The sequence below is a fragment of the Pocillopora verrucosa genome, chromosome 3 (assembly GCF_036669915.1).
Source record: "Pocillopora verrucosa isolate sample1 chromosome 3, ASM3666991v2, whole genome shotgun sequence".
NCBI classification, from domain to species: Eukaryota; Metazoa; Cnidaria; class Anthozoa; order Scleractinia; family Pocilloporidae; genus Pocillopora; species Pocillopora verrucosa.
Window position 1 is genome coordinate 31796516 of NC_089314.1, and position 21894 is coordinate 31818409.

The 21894-nt window shown below is 36.8% G+C and overlaps 1 protein-coding gene across 10 annotated transcripts in view; it reads right to left on the bottom strand.

Moving 5' to 3' along the window:
• The window catches only part of LOC131774502 (kinesin-like protein KIF15), a 35100-nt gene that overhangs the window by 3728 nt on the left and 9478 nt on the right, over nt 1-21894 (bottom strand). For 6 of the 10 annotated variants that reach the window (XM_059090542.2, XM_059090541.2, XM_059090543.2 and 3 more), the window contains 37 exons: nt 20460-20484; nt 15770-15950; nt 15326-15402; nt 14848-14885; nt 14634-14737; nt 14217-14396; nt 13814-13915; nt 13622-13729; nt 13094-13219; nt 12857-12915; nt 12614-12677; nt 12422-12509; nt 12143-12172; nt 11791-11972; nt 11452-11514; nt 11227-11340; nt 10783-10876; nt 10504-10635; nt 10047-10153; nt 9675-9818; nt 9427-9504; nt 8860-9156; nt 8534-8641; nt 7956-8061; nt 7687-7817; nt 7385-7462; nt 7072-7188; nt 6756-6827; nt 6602-6679; nt 6235-6321; nt 6080-6142; nt 5738-5818; nt 5535-5618; nt 5041-5139; nt 1671-1718; nt 735-881; nt 86-270 (listed from right to left, as the gene is read on the bottom strand). In XM_059090542.2, coding sequence (XP_058946525.2) covers nt 86-270; nt 735-881; nt 1671-1718; nt 5041-5139; nt 5535-5618; nt 5738-5818; nt 6080-6142; nt 6235-6321; nt 6602-6679; nt 6756-6827; nt 7072-7188; nt 7385-7462; nt 7687-7817; nt 7956-8061; nt 8534-8641; nt 8860-9156; nt 9427-9504; nt 9675-9818; nt 10047-10153; nt 10504-10635; nt 10783-10876; nt 11227-11340; nt 11452-11514; nt 11791-11972; nt 12143-12172; nt 12422-12509; nt 12614-12677; nt 12857-12915; nt 13094-13219; nt 13622-13729; nt 13814-13915; nt 14217-14396; nt 14634-14737; nt 14848-14885; nt 15326-15402; nt 15770-15950; nt 20460-20484 — 3877 coding nt within the window. Of the gene's footprint in view, nt 1-85; nt 271-734; nt 882-1670; nt 1719-2603; nt 4061-5040; nt 5140-5534; nt 5619-5737; nt 5819-6079; nt 6143-6234; nt 6322-6601; nt 6680-6755; nt 6828-7071; nt 7189-7384; nt 7463-7686; nt 7818-7955; nt 8062-8533; nt 8642-8859; nt 9157-9426; nt 9505-9674; nt 9819-10046; nt 10154-10503; nt 10636-10782; nt 10877-11226; nt 11341-11451; nt 11515-11790; nt 11973-12142; nt 12173-12421; nt 12510-12613; nt 12678-12856; nt 12916-13093; nt 13220-13621; nt 13730-13813; nt 13916-14216; nt 14397-14633; nt 14738-14847; nt 14886-15325; nt 15403-15769; nt 15951-17220; nt 17684-19979; nt 20263-20459; nt 20485-20592; nt 20737-21894 lie in introns of those variants that run through there. The other 4 variants (XM_059090547.2, XM_059090546.2, XM_066163402.1 and 1 more) reach the window with 4 other exon arrangements.

Consider the following 21894-nt stretch of genomic DNA (forward strand, 5'->3'; position numbering starts at 1 on the left):
GAAAGAGGACGCCTTATGAACTTAGACGACGAATCCGCTTACGCCGAGGTCTCTCTATAATTAACATAAAGACCACAGTGATTACTTTTCTCTGGCTTCGTTCCTCTCAGCCTCCAGTTGATAAGTGAGTGTCTTGCAGTGTGTTTCCAGCAGGTCGTTATTTCTTTTCAGTTCATCCATCTCCTCCAGTTGACCTCGTAATAATTCCATTTCTTCATTTCTTTCCTGACGATGAGCCTCCAAGTTATCGATCACTTTTGACATACTGAACTACAAGAAATAAGAGTGAATAAAGGTGAAGGTAAGGCAACATGGAAGGACCTTGCTACCTCCATGATTAGTTATCAAACCACTGGGCTGGAATGAAACGTGATGAAAGTTACAGAAACAAAACACTGCTGTTGGAACTAACACATACATGATTTAGATAAAATAAAAAATCCCTGGAAAATTGAGTTAACCTTGAGCTAAACTGGTCGAAAAATGGATTACAAATTGTCGTGCGACATTTCGTCCCTCGAGAAACGTTTTCTAGCTTTGTAATGAGGCTCGGAAAAAAACAAAAAAACAGCGGTAACAACACGAGTTCAACGTTTCATACAAATGTTTTTTTCCCATATCTGAACCAGACCCATGGTTCCACCAAGGCACTGGTTTGAAACATGTTTATAAATCGACGAGGAAGTATCTGTCTGCATATTATTTGACCAAGTGTATTTCCGTTTGATAAATACCTGTGCGGTGCGCAGTTTGTCCAACTCAGCTTCATGTGATTCAATCATTCCAGATGCGTCCAGTGATTCGTTCAAATGTTGGAACTGATTCAGCCGACTCTCGTACCGAGACTCCAGCTCGGCCTTGGATTGTTCGATTTCGCGCACCTGTAGAAACGTTATCAGAAGTAAAGCAATCCCAGATTAGGTAGAAAACCTTGCGAGGTTTACAAAAATTTATACTTCCCGATCTTCAAATAGCTTGGTTCAAAAAAGAAAAATGTTATAATGGACAACCAAGCAGAGATTTACTCTTCCTACCAAAAGTTGCATTAGCCTTGGTCCTCATGGATCGTTCGGAATGCCCCGATCGTTTCGGATAACGCTAAAGTGATCGAGACGATTCCATGGCAACCTGTTGGATCGATTGTCCACTACCCTTAAAACCGGGATAATCACGGACAAAAAGGTAGAACTGAAGTAAATTTTTCCTTTGTTTTACATCATCGCCCGAATCAAACAATTTTAAATAAAAGGAATATCAAACAAGCTATATATTACCGTTATAGCTAGAGTACGTTTTCTTTTTTAAATGTAAAGGGTAGATTTGAATACGAATAAAAGGGGATTTTTGAGGAAGTCTGTAAAAGAGTTACCACGCTTGGGAAAACATTCCTATCGATAATTCTTTGAGGAGTCCACTTGAAAATAACACAATGACTCATTTACTCGTGCTTCGTACATGATCAATGCGGGCATTTAATTCTGATTCAGGGCAAACAAACATAAAATGATAAATGACAACTAATCATAGCCAATCGCGATGGAGATATCATAAATAAAAATTCCTCTTTGATGTCAAATTGAGTATGTAGAGGTCCCAGCTGTTAGACCAACCGGATAACTCCAAAGTAGGACATAAAAAAATAACTTCAGTTTCCAGCAAAATTCTCTTACCTTGTCTTCTAAGGTCACCACTGTAGTCTTCTTGTCTTTCAAATCAGACTGCGTTAAAAATGGACATTTAAATGTTCAGGGAATGCAAATCCTTCACACAATAAGTTATGCCTATACTTTTTTTTTCCCATTTCGAGTTGCTATCCATCCCATTGGTTGCAGCGAGCTTTCAGGCCACTAACTTGGTATAAACTGTTACAGCTCCTCTCTCGATTACTTTTTACGATATTTCTTGGGAAGAAACTAAATACGTCCTACCAAAAAATGGTTACAAGTTCAGCATAGGAAACGTAACTATTTGCAATGAACATTTAGCCTCTGTCTGCTGAGAAGCATGGGCCTTGGCTGATTAAAAACACCGTGAAGGAGAGGAATATTGTTTTAAACTTTTGTTTCAATTGTAAAGAGTAACTTTTAACCGGACGCTAACAGTTCTAAGATAGTTGTAAACGTCCCAATCCGCTTCATTTCAGCTAAAGACTTCTTCCCCGACATTGTTTCTCTTCCTACGGCAGTCAGGACGCTTAGACTTGTTACTTGCTTTGGGGGAGTTTGCGTTTATTCAGTGGAAATGTTAAGAAAGACAACTGATGGGTTTGGGAACTGCTTATCACGTTACAACCTCGTACATCACAATATGCAAACAAAGCCTGTAATTACAACCTATTGTGAAAAAAGCCCAGTTTTTTTTTCATTCATTCTGTCTGTAAAATACTGCCAACGCCTCCCGTTCAGTGTACAGTGTACACACATACTGGCTACTCTACACCAGCTAAATGCAGAGGGGAAAAATTTTAGGTGTTGTCAGCGTTTTTTCTTACCTCTCCCTTGTTATTTCGCAGTTAGATAACAACCAAAGAGGGGTGGGATGGGGGAGTATTGTCGTAATCAACTGCATTACAATAATGCATCAAGAACAAACACCCTTGAAAATTCACTGTTTGCAATGTGATCATGTATTTGATATATATATATATACACAATGCGACTGTACCTATCTAACAACACACTATTGGTTAATACAGTGCATCGACTCAAGAGTCAAGCTCTTGACAATGTAAATTGGATTACAAAATACGGGCACTGCAAGAGGCAATTGAGCTCTCGTGGTCTCTGGATCCTTAAAATTCATATCTTACAATGAAAAGTGTTTTCTACTGTCATTGCCTCATTCGTGACTTATTCGTTTAATAAGCTTTGCGTCATGTTATTTCTCGCCCCTTTATGATAGATGAAATACGACGTTTGAAAATCCCTTTGGTGTAAAAATATCAGTACAACTTTGACGCTACATTTCAAAACGTTAAATGTATATGTAAAAGAGGATCTATCCAATGAATGTCATACTGTTCCGGGAGCCTACAAACATTGAGCTGAGTAGGAGCTGAAGCACTGCGAGAGACAAAGCAGTCTTCACTGGCATTTGTTTGATATAAATTATTACTTTCTGTAAAGCCTATATACAAGAGACCAAATATAAAACCAATGAACACCATAAGCACACCGCAGCCATGGCTTTAGTAAAATACTCTTAGCTATAAATATGTACAAGTTGCCTTGGATCAATATATTAAATATTGTATAAAAAAATACCTTGCGTTCTTGTATAATATTTAAACCCACGTATGAATACTGGCTATAAAAAGATATTTAAAAAAAATGTTCGCCCTTCATACCTAAAATTTAAAAAAAAACCGCACAGAAAACCGTTTATACTAATTAATCAAAACTTCAGTCCCTTATTCCCTGATCAGAGATTGTGAGACAATACTATTTTCATTATACCCTACAGAGCCACATAAAAAACGGGACAATAGCTCAGAGATCATCTTCTGAGTCAGTCTAAGATGTTTGATACACACAAGATACGCATACTCACCAGTTATACAGATCAGATAAATATACTGATAGGTAAATAAACCTACACTAAATAAAATCCATAAAACCGTTTGAAGAAGGTACGAGTTCAGAATACAGGATAACGAAAGTGGTACGCTTGAGATGCGTCCGAGGGTAAAAATAAAAACTACAAACCTTAGCCAGAGGCCAAATTAAAGCCTGATCATAAATATAAGGATTATAAATAGACGCTTAAAATAAGATCAGTTTTGAGTGGCAAAAGAATGTTAATAAGAGAAAGCCATGTTGTATGATGCTGAATCTTGTAAACCATCTCAACGCGCCGATAACGTCAGTTCCATGACCTTCACATGGGCGCTGGATCACGTGATGTGGGTTGCATAAATGGGAATTGTGTCAAGAAGAGTACATCCGGGATCTATGTCAGCTGATGGCCTTGAACCAGAAGACAAGAAGGTAATTAGCTGAGGGGCTCAGAAAGGAGTGGTAAGTTTAGGCCCAACTTAAAGAGGTGATGCAGTCCAAGACATCTAAAACGTTTAAAAAATAAAATTCCCTTTGTGTAAGCCATGGCAGAGAGGACGAATCTGTTGCTGATAAAATAATAAAAGTTTGTTCTCAAAAGGCTCCAAAGAGAATCGTAACTCTCAGAGTTCGTATGATGAAATAACTTTAAAAGCCACAAGTTGTGGTAAAATGTTCAATCACATTTTTGGATAATCAGCACTCAAAAGCACTCTCTTGTGGTTGGGCCTTTTACCATTCACGGCGTTAATACAGCACCTACAGGCACTCGCCGTACGGTAAAGTAAAGAGTGCAGCTCTAAAATAAAACATTGGGAAAGTGTTAAATGACTTTTCACGCTGATATAGGATAGAAAGAGGAAAACCACCAAAAAGCAATCCAAACTGGGGTTTAAGATAGCGCTGAAAAGCACTCCCCAGTGAGGGTCAACTTTCCAAGAAAAAAAAAGAATTTAACATTACAAGTCGTTTAGTCTTGTGGGGCTGGTTAGTCAAATTGGGGACAGCTAAACACTAACAGGATAAAACATAAAAGGGTACATAACAGTGCCTAGAAGCACTCCCTTTCCTATAATGATGGTAATGGTGACGTGTTTGATGGTTCACTAGCACCAGGTTACGCTCCTCCAACTCTAAATGTCCTCAAACTACAACCGCCGGTTAATCCTTGACAAACGAAATCTTGACGTAATTGAGCTTGAAGGAAAGTCTGCTTTGTTTCTGCCTGCCACAGAACATCTTCCAATCTACGAAAGTGTTGATGCTTCGGCTACAATACGATAGTTATACACACTCTAGGCAAATTCTGTTCTTCAGTTTCAGCTCCTCACAACAAATACGCGAGTAGTGATCGGGAAAGATGTCATGGCCTTACTCCTTCAAGTTTCCGGCTTAGTAAAAATAGTGTGAGAAAGCTCTTAAAGCAACCACATCAATTATTCACTTCGGCTTGAATTTCATGAATAAGAAATAAGTCGCAACTCACCTGCAAAGATGTGATCTGTTGCTGTTGTTGAGCCAGGGCCTGGTTAAGTTCTCTGTATTGCTCAGTGGTACGACGAAGATCATCTCTCAACTGACCCATCTGCGACAAAATTATTTCCGTGAGTATGAAAGCGATCTTCGCAGTAATGAACACTACTTCAGCAGTAGTAAAAATAAGGCCTGAAAAAATTCAGGCCTGTACGGGATTTGAACCCACTACAGGCTTGAATTTTTTTCAGGCCTAATTTCCACTACTGCTCAAGTAGTGTTCATTATTGCGAAGATCGCTTTCATAGTCACGTCTTTATCCGCAGTTCAAATATATGACTTTCATATATTCACAGTAGTTTAAAAATTATTTAGTGAGTATACTTGTTCATTTAAGTTCTCGTTACCTCGTTGTGTTGTGTGTATTCGTTGTTGATGATAAAAATATTGAATGAGGAAGAATGCCAAAGAATAAGAGAAGTAATAACGACACAAATGACAACTTACTTCAGTTTCGCGATCCAATCTTTCTTTGTTAAACTTCTCCGTTTCTCGGTCAAGTTTTTCCTTCAGTTTCTCGATGGTTCGTTTCTGTTGAAAAAGAATGACATTCGCGTTAGCCTACCTTTGGGACACTGAACAACCCATCGACACTAGCACCATACAAAGCTCTGTCCTCAAAAGCCCCAATGTGTACAACAACAATTTACCTTTTCTTCTATACTATCTGTCAACTCCTGTTGCTGAAGTTTGCTCTCCTCTAGTTGATTTCTAACAAACGAGAGTTCACTCTGTAGAAAATGAACAAAAAAATAATGTATAGTCCCATGGTTTAACAAATCACGTGAATAAGCGAAAAGGTTCCTCTGTCAAGTAGAAGAGGAAAAGAAACTTGAAATGGAGACAAGCCTTCGAGAGAAACGGCCACGACAAGATATGAAGCAATATAAATGTCACTTTTTAGCAAAATCAATGTACAAGTAGAGTGTTTACATATTCTCTTGATATTCGCAGTAGTAAAGTGACGGAGGAGTATTAACAGACAGTCTCACCTCTTTATCGCCAAGGTTCTTTTTTAGACCTTTGACAGACTCCATTAAATTGTTAACACAATCCTGAAAGAGGGAAAATAATCGACAGTTATTTTTTACTGTAAGAATATTATAACAGCTTTCCGAGGAAACAAAACAAACACCAAGTCACTCACGATGTCGGATTCGTTTCGTTTGTTCAACGTTCTAATGCTGGTCTTTGCTTCATCGAGTTCCTCTGACAAAGAGTGTATTTTCTGAGCCTGTGAAAAAACAAAACCCATCGCATTAGTGGCATGGAACCAAATCACATTTTGTACAAAAATGATAAAAGTTGCGGAATTTTATCTCAGTTTCACATTTCATTGAATGCACAGGGAACACAGTATTCACTACCGACAGTTAGCTAAGCCGCCATATTAAATTTTAGCAAAGAGTTTTTCTCACGCCCATCGCCCCAAAACCCTTTCCCCTCTCGGTAAGAACCTTCCTCAGCTAAAGAATACAACATGGCGACCAGCCTTTTGGCGCAAGCTGTCTCACCTGTTGTTCACAAGTCAAGTTGCTTTCTTGTAGCTCTGTTCTCAAGGCCACAAGCTGTTCCAGAGCCCTCACCATATCCTACAATACAATACGATAAGTAATCAAGTGTCAATAACTCACCAAGAATGTTAAAGTTTAGTACAGTGTAATCTACCTGTTGTTTATCTTGTTGAGCCAGCAACTTGTTATTTGTCTCAGTTTGAATGTCTAACTTCTCCAAAGTTCCCTAGAAACAAAAAAGTAACATTCAATAAAATTATCTCAATATATCATGGCAACTGAAAATGATTCTGATATCTTTGCTAACACTGAATCAAGACTTGTTCTTGATAATTATTGCAGTGTTGTCATCGCCAACCTTAAACCCAATGGCCTTTTCTTTCGTACTCACTATTTATGGTATGAACGCCGGTGGAGTTTAAAAAAAAAACGGCGAAAAACTGTCTAACCCTAACTTGTTGCTTTTGTACCTGCAATTCTTGTCCCATGTCCTTGAGTCTCTGTCTTTCTGCTTGTAACATGCTCTCGAACTCTTCAATTTTGTGATTCTTGAATTCCAGTTCATCTCTGAGTGTCTCTACATCCGCCTGGAGCAGATCAAACAATCAAGTTACTTGTAATAATCCAATCTGCTTTGCAACAGCCGCCTTAATTTCTCTAATTGCAAAACTTCAAATTGTTGAAGTATTGCATCGGAAAACAAAGCCAGTTGTCTCTACCCTTTCCCTTTCCTTTGCAGCAAATAGCAAGTCCGGGAAGTAACACGAATACTGCGCGCCTCACCTGTAAGTGCTGGTTCATCTCTATAGAGCTCTCCATTTCTGTCTGTTGATTGTAGTTCTCTATTTCAAGCCTTGTTAACTGAAATCAAATAAACATAGTGATTAACTTCTATAAAAAAATGCGGTGCTACATGTTTATGCGATTGAATTAGTAGCCGGTTGATATTCGACTATGTCCTATTTCCCCCCCCCCCCCCCCCCAGGCAGGTGTATCGTGTTGTTTTCTTACGTAAGCAAACTTTCTACACCTTATGATGACAACAAAACTTAACTAAAAATACATAAGATTTATGTTTCCTATACCTTACTCTCCAATGTGGCAAGTCTTCTGCCAGACTCAATACTTTCCATGTCTCGTTCCTTCTTCAGCGAATCAACTTGTCTCTGTGAAGCTTGCATTGAGCATTTCAAATCTTCTATTTCACTTCGGAGTACTGCATCGAGAACAGTAAACAATGTTAGTATTTGATATACACAGTAGTATGGTCTGGCGTGTTTGTAATAAGTTCATCTTCATGTAGTAATGGTTGAGATAACTAGTAATTGCTCTGAAAAACACATTTTTAACATACCAGTAAGTTCTCCCCGGGCCTCCTTCAGCTTGTCAGCAAGACCCAGGTTCTTCATGTTCAGCTCAGTCTCAGTTGCAGCATGCTTTTCCCGCTCACTGGTTAGAACCTAAAAGAAAATGAAACGAATTCGCATTTGCTGTTCAAAACTTAAAAAGGTAAGTCAAAAAAATTGATTGTTGCATAATAAGCACAGAAAATACAACGATATGTTAGTTTTAATGAAAAAATAACCATGGCTCTATTTTTAAGGGGAACTAAAAGACATCATCGAGCGTGATTACATCGGTCAACAAATAAATGTCATAATGATGGTCGTGCTACAAGAACTTGAAAAGTACAAAAACACTTTAGCTCGTATGCAGTCTGATTGGACGTTGCTACACGCTATCTGATCAAGTAACAAGGCCATCCAACCAAAAGTTATTGCACCTCGTCACATATCAATAACGTGGGGATTTACAGTTCAACCCGTTACTTGGCACAGATTCTTTCTTTATTCCTCGGTCTTGGCAGGTGGGTTGAGCAGCGTTCTCCGATAATATTGTATAAATATTAACCTCCTGGGTAAAGTTACTCACCGACGTGAGATTCTGCACTTGGTGTTCAAGTTTGTTGACGGTTTGATTCAGTCGAATTCTTGTCGCCTCTTCTGTCTGGAGCTGTTGTAACTGGACGTTATTCATTTCCTGGGAAACGTCAAGGAAAAAATAACCACTGAATTATGAGCTGGTACTACTCTTCATGCCTCAAAAAGCAAGTTTCAAATGAGTGTCCAAAATAAACCGGGAGGGTTTTGCTTCAGTTTTATCTTTGAATGGTCTCAAAAATGAAGAAGAAATACAAAAGACTCGCGCATCCTCCACACCAATCAACTATTAATAATTTCGTTTGTTCCTCTTCTCACCTGTTGCTTTTTTAGCTCCTCCAAAAGCGATTCAGCATAAAGTTCCTCGTCATCCATCTCTTCGGAGTCAAAATTGAAGAACGGATCATCCATTTCACTGTCTGATCCAATATCGTGGAAGCTGTCTCTCCTTACCAGTCCATTTTGTGGTTTGGGTTTCTCATCAGGTGTCCCTATCACGGGAGAAGACAGCTTAGACTTTCGACCAACAGCCGGGGATCGTTTAGGAGTGCTTGCTGCGCTGCGTGGACTCAGTCGATTGGGCGTGTTTAGGATTTTCCGAGGGGAGGTAAGACTCTGAAGAAAAAATAAAGCCGGGAAAGGATAAAATGATACTAGAATCAAACTTCAAGCAGAGGAATCACACAGAACTAAACTCTGCGGAAAATACTAATTTATTACCAGCTGCTAAAGGTCTGCTGGTCTACAGGTCAAAGACAAACCTCATTTTAGACCTTTGCAAATTGGTTATAACCCTGAATAGTAGTTTTGAGTATCTGAATAAAGTAAAAACAAAACTTTATTTCCATTTGCTTAGCTTTACCGCGGCCCTTTTCGTTGTCTCACCTTGATTGTTTGCATGTGGATGTCATTTAACGTCGTACGCTCCACTGCTGTTTTCAGTTGATGTGCTTCCAGTGCTCTCTATGAAAAAGTCAACTAACATTCAATTCAGAATAAAAATGAAACGCAGCTAAGACCTAGAGACAATAGTTGTGAAAAATGGCTTGCTCTGAATTGTACTGTCACTCTATAATCTTGGCTTAAAACAATCGAGAAGCACCAAGGGATATCTGACTGTAGTTGGATCTTACCTCCAATTCAGAGTTGGCCTTTCTGAGTGACAAAACATCAGCTTCTAAGTCGATGCATTTTTTTCTGAAGCTCTCCTCTTGTCCTACTAGTTTTTCCTTAGTCTGTTGTAAACTTTCACGGGTTTCTGTTAGTTCCTCTCGAGTCTTGGATAAAATACAAAAAATAAAATTCAACTTCTGCCTTAATCAACATCAAACGATACCTTACTTTGACTTTACCTTACAATTGAAACGTCGTACGACGTATGACATACAAAAAACTTGACAACAAAAAATTAATCAACTTGAGAACTGAACTGGCGTCAACATATTCAGGGAAGAAATTTGCCAACTTGAACAGAGTCACGATTTCTGCTTATCTCCATTACTCACCGATTCCATTTGAGCGTGTAATTGCGCTCTTTCGAGTTTGAACTTTTCGAGTTCGGCATTCGACGCTTCCAAGTTTAGCAAGGAGTTGGATAAACTTCTCTCAAGTTCTGTAAAATGAGTACATGAAAAGAACAAAGTCAATAATATGCAAACTACTAGAACTACCCATAGCACTTTTGAAAACGTCGCCATTACAGACACTTCGCGTCTCGAAGGCAAAGGTTCGCTGGCCGACTATTGCCTCATATAGGATTTTGTTAGGGTAAAGAGATCGCATGTATTGAAAGTCAGTTAAGAAGATGATGTCACGCTGCGAACACAGGGTGAATTCAGTTGGGATGACTGCAAGACAGTAAGACCATACGACAGTGAGACGATTCCTAGACTATCTGAGAAATGGTATGTTATTACTGACTGATAAAGTAAGACCCCATAAAGTTTTATGTAATAAACTGACCACTTCCTTGAGGTGACTGAAGCAATTCCCTCAATTGTCTCTCCAACTGCAACGTGTAGCGCTGACTTTTAGCAAGATCTTGAGTGAAATCAGTCCCATCTTCATCCCGGGTGCGTATGCACTTAAGCTCCGCTAAAAAAAAGGCAAAGCAGACGTCAAAAGTTTCGAATTTTAAAAAGAGAGTACCACGTGCAGTACTCTCTTCTGACAAAATAGCACACCTTGGGTTTAAAGAATATGAAATGAGGTTCAAACAGTTTTCTGAAGGTAGTTCGTTACCTCTAAGCTCTAGATTTTCCATAGCGAACCTCGTGACATCTGGGTGGTGTTCAAGTTTATCTTTCATTACGGCGATTTCTTCTTTGAGAAGTTGCTAGAGTAGGAAGAAAACAAAACAGCTCTAGAAATTTTTACCAAAAAAACAGCAACCACTGTATTTTGCAATATCAGTGAAGGTGATACTGAAAAATCTCAAAGCTACCGGAAGTTATTAATTTTGCACATAAAAGCATGAAAAAGGGTATTAACCAATCAAGAAGGAAACTGTGTTGGCTTATAGCACAACTGCATTCCTTCCAATCCTTGGAAGCTTCATTAAATACGAACTAAAACAAAACACCATAAAACGTCCGAGGCCACGAGCTAATTAACCATTTTGTATACATTTTGCAAACAAAACATTGATAAGTAGAGAAAATCGAGGAATGTTTCTGCCGAACTCACAATTTCTCTCTCCTTATCGTCGTCTTGGCCATCAGGCCCTTCCTTATCTCGTTTTCTCAGTCTCTCCAGTCTGGAAATTGTGCTTTCTCGAAACTTTAGGATCATCTTTGTCGACTGTAGAACAAAAAAGAAATTCAAAGTTATATGTACAAAATATGCACGATACTTCCGATTATTTCAGATAATATCAATTTCTGATGAAACATAAGATCTCCATACACAGACCTGAAGGAATTTTTCCTTTTTGCTGCACAATTCCTCGAGCTTTTGCACCTTCTCAACTAAGCACTGGAAAGAGAGAGATAAGACGATAAAAAATAAAGCTTTCCTGTGATGCATGTTTCTTTAATGCTATCCTGCTACCATAGTCAATAGGGAGCTCTTTCTCACAGATGCAAGATCGACCATAAGGCATTTAATCTAGTCTCTTTCTCCATGACAACTGGAGTTAAAATTGAATAACCAAAATTTTTTCTTAAGACGTTGCTTTGAAAGCAGTTCCCTTCATCATGTTTCACGATTTACTAATTAATGATTTACTAAAACGTCGAGCCTGTTTCAAACCTGCTTTTCCTGTTCGGCTCGATCCCTCGCCGCAGTGGCTGCCACCATCATTTCTCTCCACTCCCGGTACTGCTGATTCACATCTATTCCAGAGTTATTGTTACAGTTATTGTTATTGTTGTTTGTATCAGCAGGGACACAAGCTTCACCTCGAGAATTTTTATGATCTGCTTCAGTTGATTCTGGAAAATGAGAAATTCGGTTGAGTTAGATGCACCTACAACACATGACTCTCTGTCACAAATTAACCGTTTTTCATTGACCTAAGCATTTCCTCTTGCTACATGGAGCAAAATTTCAAACCGACATACTAAGGACACGGAATTTTGCCTTTAGATGCCTAACATCGTACCTTGTCTGGTGATTTGCTTTGGAATTCCAGCTAAAAGAAGGGTAAAAAAACACACGCTAAGTAAATTGGGGACAAGAATGATGCGGAGATAGTTGAAAAAACTATGCCAACAAGAGAACAGGAAGCTGAAATATTTTAACAAGTTCTCAGAGACAACATCCTCAACAGTCGAATTGAGGATGAGGGAACCTATTGCCCAACGAATTACCCATGGACAAATTGCAAAATTCCTAGAGTGGTCTCTGAACTTATTCTGAACTAAGAAATTAGCGCTGTCACCTCGAGCTTTCTCCAGCTCCTCTCTAAGTCGTCTTATTTCAGCTTGAAGAGCAGTAATGCTTCCAGTAGCATCCTCATTCACCACAGCCTACAATATGAAACATCATAAGGGTCTCAATTCATGCCTTAACCACTCTGACTCAAAATAACCTGATTACTTACAGTACCACAAGATGAGATTAAGCACAATACCTTGTTTTTAATCATCTTTGCTCTTTTAGCAAAGTTTAGAGTGGATAATGTTTCACCAAAACACCTGTTACAAAGGAAAAAAAGACCACAGTTAAACTGTTGTTGACGACTCAATCCTGACAAAAATCCCTTTACACATGTAAAACAGCTTTCAAGGAGGAACCAGTCAGCAGATATCTACAGAAAGCCCTTTTATTATCACTTATATTAGGGAAAGTGGTATTTTGTCCAAAAAGAACTTACTTAGCAGATGGATGTACATTTGCAATAAGATAAGTCTTTGCATTGCCACCCAGTGAGTCCTGTGAAATAAAAATCGATTTTAGATTAATGTACCATGATACAGTAATACTACGTGCACCAGAACCCTGCAAAAGCTAAGTGTTAAAGACACTGATACAAAATCATATGTAGGTAGAAAGAAGTAGAATTAATGTTAAGTTTTAGCGCTGTATAAGAGACAGTCATAATGTTACTTACTCTTAAAAGGAATGTTAGTTTTGAGTCTCTATAGTGAACATGTCTGGTCTTCCCGTGAGTGATATCAACCAAGGCCATGATCACATTACCAAGTGCTGACAACGACTTGTTAATACTACTTGCTTCCTGTAAAGTGAGAAAAACAAAGCTGATCAGCTACATATATATGTACAACTGTATATGCCGATGAAAAAAAACAAATATGCCAATTACAAAATGAAGTGAATTAAGTCCAAAGAAGTCATTCCCATTGCATGGTTCAAAAATTATACAATATCTCCAAAAATTAATCCATATAGCAAAAGCTATCACATGGTAAAAGCTATCAGAGAAAGGATATGACAGTGCTGACTAATTCATACTTTCAACTGTGACCGATAACACCTAACTAAATGAAACTTTGACAGACTGCCACTCAAAAGCATTTATTTTGATGCTGAGGTAAACAAGTTTAGTACTTAATGGTTATAACTTTTTTTGTTACCAAGTTTGTTACAGATCTACTGCAGGAAGTGAATTAAAGTTTACCTTAAGTCTGAGGCCCTCTGCATGAGTATCCTTCTGTCTTTCAGAACCTGCCAAATCCACAAGATGAAGACGGGACACTTTGATACTAGCCATACCTGCCTTACGTTCCTGAAGAGTATTAGGATAAAAGGTTATTAACACCATAAAGTACTAATGTAAAATAACATAGTTTGTTATACAAAATTGCTGAACCTTTGATTCTAAAGTCACTGTAAAAACTGCATGGCTGCGGCTACTTTCTCTGTTCATTGATGTGGAGGCTACTCTTCTGTTCAGCCAACCAGAATTCAACACCTAAGAAAGAATTATTATTTGAGTGAGTTTTGGAATGATCAAATATAAAATTGCCGACCGTAATAAGAATGTCACCTTTCATTAATAGGAGAAACAGGTAAGGTAACAGGAGAACATTGGCCAGGCAATCAAAATTATCAACAGAATCTCACATAGTAGCAACTGAATTCTCAAATCTTTTATGTTTAAGAACAACCTGAAGTACATGGAAGTTAAGAGAAAACCTCATTTAAGGGATATCTTTATAAATGATTGACAAAAACTTATGAAATCAAGTTTAACATAAGACAAATGTGCATACCCTGTAAGCATCCCTTGCACTCGCCACATCTCTTTCTAGTAACCCATCTACAAATACACCTTTCTTGATGTCCTCCCTAAGTGACAGGCCCATTGACGCAGGATCTAACAAGTCAAATATCTGTTCATTGTAGATCTCCAGGAAAGAGCAGCGACACAAGAATTCTACTCGTTCACCATACTGAAAACAAAAACAAAAAAACAAAAAACAAAAAAACCGAATACAATCAGTTTTTCCTAAAAACTAAGCTTCCTTTTGACAGCTTAGGGGAAAAGTTCCTTTACATATCTTTAAAATAGTCTAGGAGGATATTATATCATTTTTTATTACAACAAAGTGGGAGTTAATAGCACTACATGTACTTAGACAATATATCCTAAGAAGAGTTATTTTTTTCAGGCATGCACAATAATATACCTTTTCCTGTTCCCTGTTTATCAAACTGAATAGGTATTCAAATGCACGTGGTATGACACCACGGAGCTGATGAGTAAAGCTCTCTTCCTCTCCCTCAGCAGGTCCTATCACACAGAGATAGACAACAACTCAGACAAATGGGAAGTTTCTAGTGCCTTTTGCATCACACCAGGGAATGTTATTTAATCAAACATTTTTGGCAGCCAAGCCTTACCAAGCATGGTGAATGTTTTCCCTGAGCCAGTCTGGCCACTGAGGAAGGAAGCAAATCACAAACAAATTGATTAGTGAGTTGAGAACAGAATATGCATCTTAAAATGGCTGATCAACCATGAAAACATTTTTATACCTGAGAGTTTATCAAATTTGAGATGGCATGTCAAATGTTATTACATGTTTCATATTTACATGAAAGTAGTAAAGAGATAAATGAACACAGAAGTGGTATGAAAACTGTTTTATCAAGCTATTTCAAATAAGAATAACAAGAACAACACTCAATTTCACCATCAAAGTGCCTGAAACAAAGCAAGTAACCCAGTAGGAGGCAGTGAAAGTCACTTGACCATGAGGCTTGCTTCATTGCCTAATAATTATCTAAAAACAACTTTATGAATCACAAGAATAAAGGAATACAAACTCAAAGCTGTGCATAGGTATTACATTAGCAATATATATATTCATCAACTTACTAGGCAAAAATTGTTCCATTGTAACCTGCAACACAACCCTCTACAATCTTCTTCCCAACTGCTCCAAAGACCTCTTCCTGTTCAAAAATTACATGGATAATGACTTAAGTTTTAATAAATATAAAAATTTGTGTCAGTTCCAAATAAACTAACATCTTTACATCCATGAAAAACTTTATGGAACTTTTTTGGATATCACAGGAAGTACATCTAATGGCAAATATATACACTTGCACTAAAACACTAAAAAATACATGATTTAAACACAGTACAAAGGTTCTGTAATTTCAATGTACTCAGTAGTAGTCAACTGGAAGAACACATTTAAGACTCCTTCTGGGATGAAAGCTTTTTAACTAGAATGGAAGATTAATGGAAACAAAAAACCTACCAGCATTTCTTTGACATAAACTATTGTCTGCAAACTTACAAAATGGTATTTACCTGAGTTGTGTTAATATCAGCCACATGATCAAAGGAAAATGTTTTTGGATCAGGCTTGCTCTGAAGAACAACTGTATTTCCAGATGTTACATCTAGACATGGTGTGCGATCAACATCTGTTTCAAGGTTTTTAGCTGGAGGTCTGACACGTACATACACTCGAATGTTATCACCTTCCCCACTGAAAATCAAAACAGCCACTTTTTATACTTCTGACAAGAGTATTATTGGTGCGTTAAAATAAATAGGAAAACATTTCCACACATTTATAGATTAATATAAGGACTAAAACCAAACAAGAATATCTAAGTAAATAACAAATATGATTTTTTTACACTTATCATAATTTATACTAATAAAGTCAATCTTCATGCACAGAAGTTATTTCTGATTATCTTAAATTCCTGATTTGTGTTCCTTAGGCACTATTTCACAAAAATGTTTTGGATAAAGATTTAATTTAGAGACAATCTCTATAATTTCTTACTCGAATCTGCCATGGTATCCCTATTGTATTACAAATAGTTATGGGATAATATTTAAATAGTATATACACATTAGTGATACCAATTCAACAGTTTTACTTTAAGATTCTCACTAAAATTTCACTATTGAAAAGCAAAGAAGAGCAAAACACAAATTAAAAAGATTGATAACAAATGAAAGCTTGTTCCAATTCTCTGAAAGCAATGACATAATTTAAGCTTATTTAATGAAGAATAGAAATATAATCTGATCACAGAAAATATAAACAAAAAACAAATATCAAAAATGTAGGGTTTTAAGTCTAAGCCAATTAGAGATTCCTAAGACATATGTAAGATATGCAAAAAATAAACCAAATAGTACATCACTTGGCAAAGTGCCAGTTCTCATGTAAAAATACAGCCATGTACTAAAAGCTTTAGTAAAAACTATTCTAACTTCCAAATTCTCAGCATTGCAGAAAATATCATAATAACAGATATAGTAATTAAATACAACCACAATGCAACATAAACAACTGATAAAAACCATGGAGAAAAGAGTTATCAGGAAACAACAGCAGAGGCTAGTGGTGAACTATAATATCAAAGAATGGAGAAAATAATTGCTATAAAAACTTGTTTTATACAATATTCTTTAGGAAAATTATAGCCACATCATCATGATAAAATAATCTTGGCACAAATTTAATATGGAAAGAAGTTCTGAAGTGGTAACAACTGAAACAAAAATGTCCAGAAGAACAAGAAAAGTGACTGGTGATCTTACACTTCATCAAGGATGGATGCAATATAATATAAACAGCATAATCTTGTGATAACAAAATAGTAGAAACCTTAAACTCAAACCCTGAAAGAATATTGTTTTGATTCAACAATGTCCTCAACCACTGAATTAGCTACAACATTAGGTACAACTTGCTGCTGCCTGATATTCTTATTCAAGATTACTACATAGCACTTTACCTTTGACAAAAATTACACGATGAGTGACTATGCCTCCTGCTAAACCTACATTTGTGTTCAGGAACCATAAGCATCATGTCAAAGCAGCTTAATGGTCATTTCATCCATTGTGATATTGAAAATACTACTCTCCAAAACATGACCTTGGAAAATTCAACTGCTTTCCCTACACACAGTGTTAATAACCACCAAAATTATTCATCTTCTCCTATAATGCCATGGGTTGGAATTTCTATTAGGGGCTATTCAATTCATCATCCAAAGATAGATTGCCAATAATATCCATAACAATCCATTCCCCTGCAGGGAACAGCCTCTCTTTTGTGCCTCCTACACAAAGAATATATTATTGTAATCTTTATACATGAGAGAGAATTATAAGCCAAGTTATTGAACAAATGTGGCATGCACTTTGGAAACAATTTATCCTTCAAGAACCAACCTTTAAAACAAAATATATTTAAAAGACTTTTTGGAGAAGTTTTTGGAAAACTCTCCTTGAAGTGCTGGATTTTGTTTATGAATAATTTTCTCCAAGACTAGTGGCATGCATGGCTGAGTGCACTGATATTTGTGGAAATTGAACATACGTCAAAGGTAATCATGGATGAATGATTGAATGAATAGAACTTTGAATCCAAAATATCTGAATTGTAAAGCAAACATACTAAGGAAACACACCATGCAAGGTGCAACATGGAAATATATTCATAACTTTCCAATATATTCAAACTTTTTGAATATTTCATTCTGTTTGAAGTCGGTTGTGGAAAACCACCTTTATCACATTCACCAAAAGAAAAATCATGTCCACTTCCTTGTAAATTTGAGATATAGTGGGTATCTAAATACTGTATTTACAATCTCTCTAGATTGGAAAAAAATTCCAACTTCAACTGATAAATAAACAACAAGACTGGAAGTTAAGGGTCATCTTGCCATTAAATTCCATTAACAAATTACATTCCAGCAATTGGAATTAAGACTCAAATCCATGCAAATGCTTACAAACCAGGATGACAATTCAATCACAATTTACCTGCTGCTCAGTTTTAAAGCAAAATTGTGTGATTCTACCTCATAAAAATACCTTCCTGTTTTAAAATATAGACTGAGGTACAATTAACATTTTAACACACTCAAAATGCATATAAGTAAAGTGGAAAACAACATAACAAGGTTAGGAAATTTGTTACCAATAAATTGTGAGGCAAGATTTGCATCTCTAAATTGTTGTTCAGCAATGCTTCTTTCCAAAATAAATGACTTTTCTATCAATACAATATGTAGAAGTTGGACAGCAGGTTGACAATTCCATTACGGACATGCATGTTGATGCTGCTGTGGTAACAGCTTGCTATTTATAACTTATCATGAAATGCTTGCCAGGGCGTGAAATTAATTTTTTTTTCCTGATAGCCACTTGGCTCCTAAATTCTTCAAAGTGGTGGCCAATTCAAAAAAAGTTGGTTGCCATTTTGAAAGACAAACAAAACCTTTTTTTACGCTGTCATCGTTCTAGAAATTAAGTTAGGGAAAAGATCTTTAACATGCTACAAAGTGGACACGAGGATGGATGATATGCAATGTTTAAGCTTACCTAAATCCAAGATGGCGTCTAGTTATCGATCAAGATGCATGTGCTGCGTTTTGGAAACAAACTTAACAAGGAAGTTTGCTGCGGATTTGTCTTTGCAAATCTTTTTAATTCTAGCTAAGGTTATGATGAAACATTCTAGTCACCAAAGTGAAAAATTTAGTTGCATTGGCACCTGTATTAGGCGCAATTACATGCCCTGCCTGCAGTTTCAGCAAAATTAATGAAAATCATAGAGGTATCTACAGTAATAATACTCAACTTATTTCATGCACATTGGTTCTTTATAAATAAAAGATAAACAGTCTACACTCAATGGCCACTGCTTACAACATAGCTATATTAATACAAATAAAATACATATATATAAATATAATGTCATAAAGATATGTCTTCTGCAAATAAAATGCAATATTTGTTAATACTCCATGACCACCTGTTGTATACATGTTCAGAATTAACAGCAACTCGAAATAACATCAGGGGAGAGGCCAAATCAAATTCAATTATTGGAAAATACGGTAAAATTTCCGCACAACTCCATACCACATTATGCATTCAGTTCTTGGATAGAGAAAACAATGACCAAAAAAATACATTGGCATTGAGAAAACAGATTTGTTTTACAATAGTATGGGGCTGTGCGAAAATTTTACCAATTAATCTTCTCTAATACTGACTAGTTTGCAAAGAAATAACCAGTAATTCCGAAACGAGAATATCGTGCTTTCAACACCAATTAACACTTTAATAAACTGTATGCACTGTACTGACACCGTTTTGAGCTTCTGGGAACAATATAGCATCAAAATATATCAGCATTATCATAAATAAACGGACATAAATAGACTGATTACAATTTAAGCTTGTTTGTTTGTACTGTTGTTACTTTTCCAAAACAAATGGACGCTACGTACAATCTCGCCAAAGATGAGATTACGAAGAAGTTAGCCGAATGCCCATTTCCAAGTGAAAACATATGTCTACCCTAATTTTGGGGGAAAATTTCACCATAAAAGAAAGTTTTCTTTGAATAAGCAATAAACTTACAATAGAGAAAGAAGGGTAAATTCTGTGTCGTAAAGAGAGTGTACATAAGCTTAACTTGAATCGAAAAACTACAAAAAATTAGCTTAATAAAATTACGCTCATGCAGTTTCACCTTCCATATCCAAATGATATTGCCATCAAGCTTCGAATCCTTCAATCACTACGTCTATGAGGTATTATTCTATGTCAACAACCGATCGTTAAAGCCTATTATAAAGCTTTGCTTCTAGCTTCTGGGAGCATCAAAAATGTCCGTCCGCGTCACTTCACAAAGAAACTTTCAGTGTTTGTTTACTTTATCGCAACAGACGACTTGCGCAAGCACCAACGCTATGGTTTAATATATGTGCAAGCCATGTGAACGAATTAACGCTTGGAAAAGTTATAGTTGTGGTAGCTTACGTCCACGAAACCAAAATACTACTATGGAAGGGCATGATCGGCTGATGACGTTAAAAGTGCCCTCAATTATCGCACCTATCGGTTATTTTTAGCGCTAAGTACTACTCGAATGTAAGTTAAAAGTTAACGAATCGCAATAAATAGGTCTACGCCAGAGAGATAACCAACACAAGGCGATATTAACACTTACCTTTCATGTCCACTGCTCGATGATTCTGCAAATCAATCAGATAAAACTCAATTACAGCAGTTTGGCGAACTGAATTCGGAGAGAAGTACGTGACTATAAAAGATCTCGCAGCCGAGTTTGTCCCTCCTCTCACCTTTCCCTCTGCCTGGTAGATGAATTCTCATAGTAGTACAGCTCTAGAATTAAACACCGAGTTCTGATTAAAAGTTCCCTTGAAATTTAAAGAAACATACTTGAAATGTTGCTTGAAAGGAAATGATGTACTGCCGTTTCAACTAAAGCGCTCTGGCAAATCAAATTTCGCGCTCGGCGCATGTCCTTCAGTTGTCACGTGACTCAAAGAGCTCGTTGAATATTTATGGTATTTATGATATCAAAATAATATTAGAAATAAAAATAATGAAATAATTTAAGTTAACCATCTAAAATTCCGATAGACTGTAGATAAGTGAGAAACAAAAATCCAAAACTCGAGATAAATTCGTGAACCAAGTATCACACGCGCGTGATGATAGCGTATAAAATTGTATACTCGCTCACTTTCTGCATACCCCACTGACTTGCACATTAGCAGAGTGGAAAAGTGAAACTTGAGGTTTTTAACAGAAGAAGAAATGATTAAGGTAAATCTATTAAGACGCCTGGATTTGAATGGCATAAAATTTCTGAGCGTGACTGTATTTTACTTCACGCAACACGCAACACGAGGTGAGGAGTGTGACAGTCACTTAGTGTGAAAATTATGTGTGAACACGAATATTTTGATACCCACTTTTCGCTATCACAAGCCAAACATTAATAAATCTAAGTTTCGACGAAACAAAAAAAAAGAAGAAACTTGATATCAAAAAACAAACAACATGACACTGAATGGAAACTGAATATCACAATGCAAATGATATTAAGCCAAGGTTTCTCAAAGAAAAAGAAAGAAAAACCGGAGATTGCATTAACTCTTTTAAGTGACAGCAAAGCGAGCGAACTCTTTACTTAATACAACAAACAGCGGAAGCATATGCTGTCGTTAAACGGCTTTTTGACACAAACTTTACAAAGCAAGCCACGAAAATGTCAAATGTCATGGAATTGTAGAGCGATAAACGAGTTGGTGAGACGTGTATATTTCAATAACAGCGGCTTTGAGTCAAATAAAGATTAGCCCTTTTCATAAACTGGATTAGGAACACCCTCGCTGTTGCCGCCACAACTATTAAATATATTACCCCTGAGAAGCAAAAATCAGTTTAAAACCTATACAGGCACTGTGTTTGGAAAACTGAGCAAAGTGAAGTATTTAAAGCCAATTCCCATTGGTGTTTATCATTAAGTTATATATGTAAATGAACTATTGTTTAGCTCGTATTCTTTACAATCGCTGTGAAAAGAAGTTTAGACTTGAATTAAGTGAAGGTTTCCTAATTGGTCAAGGATGCAT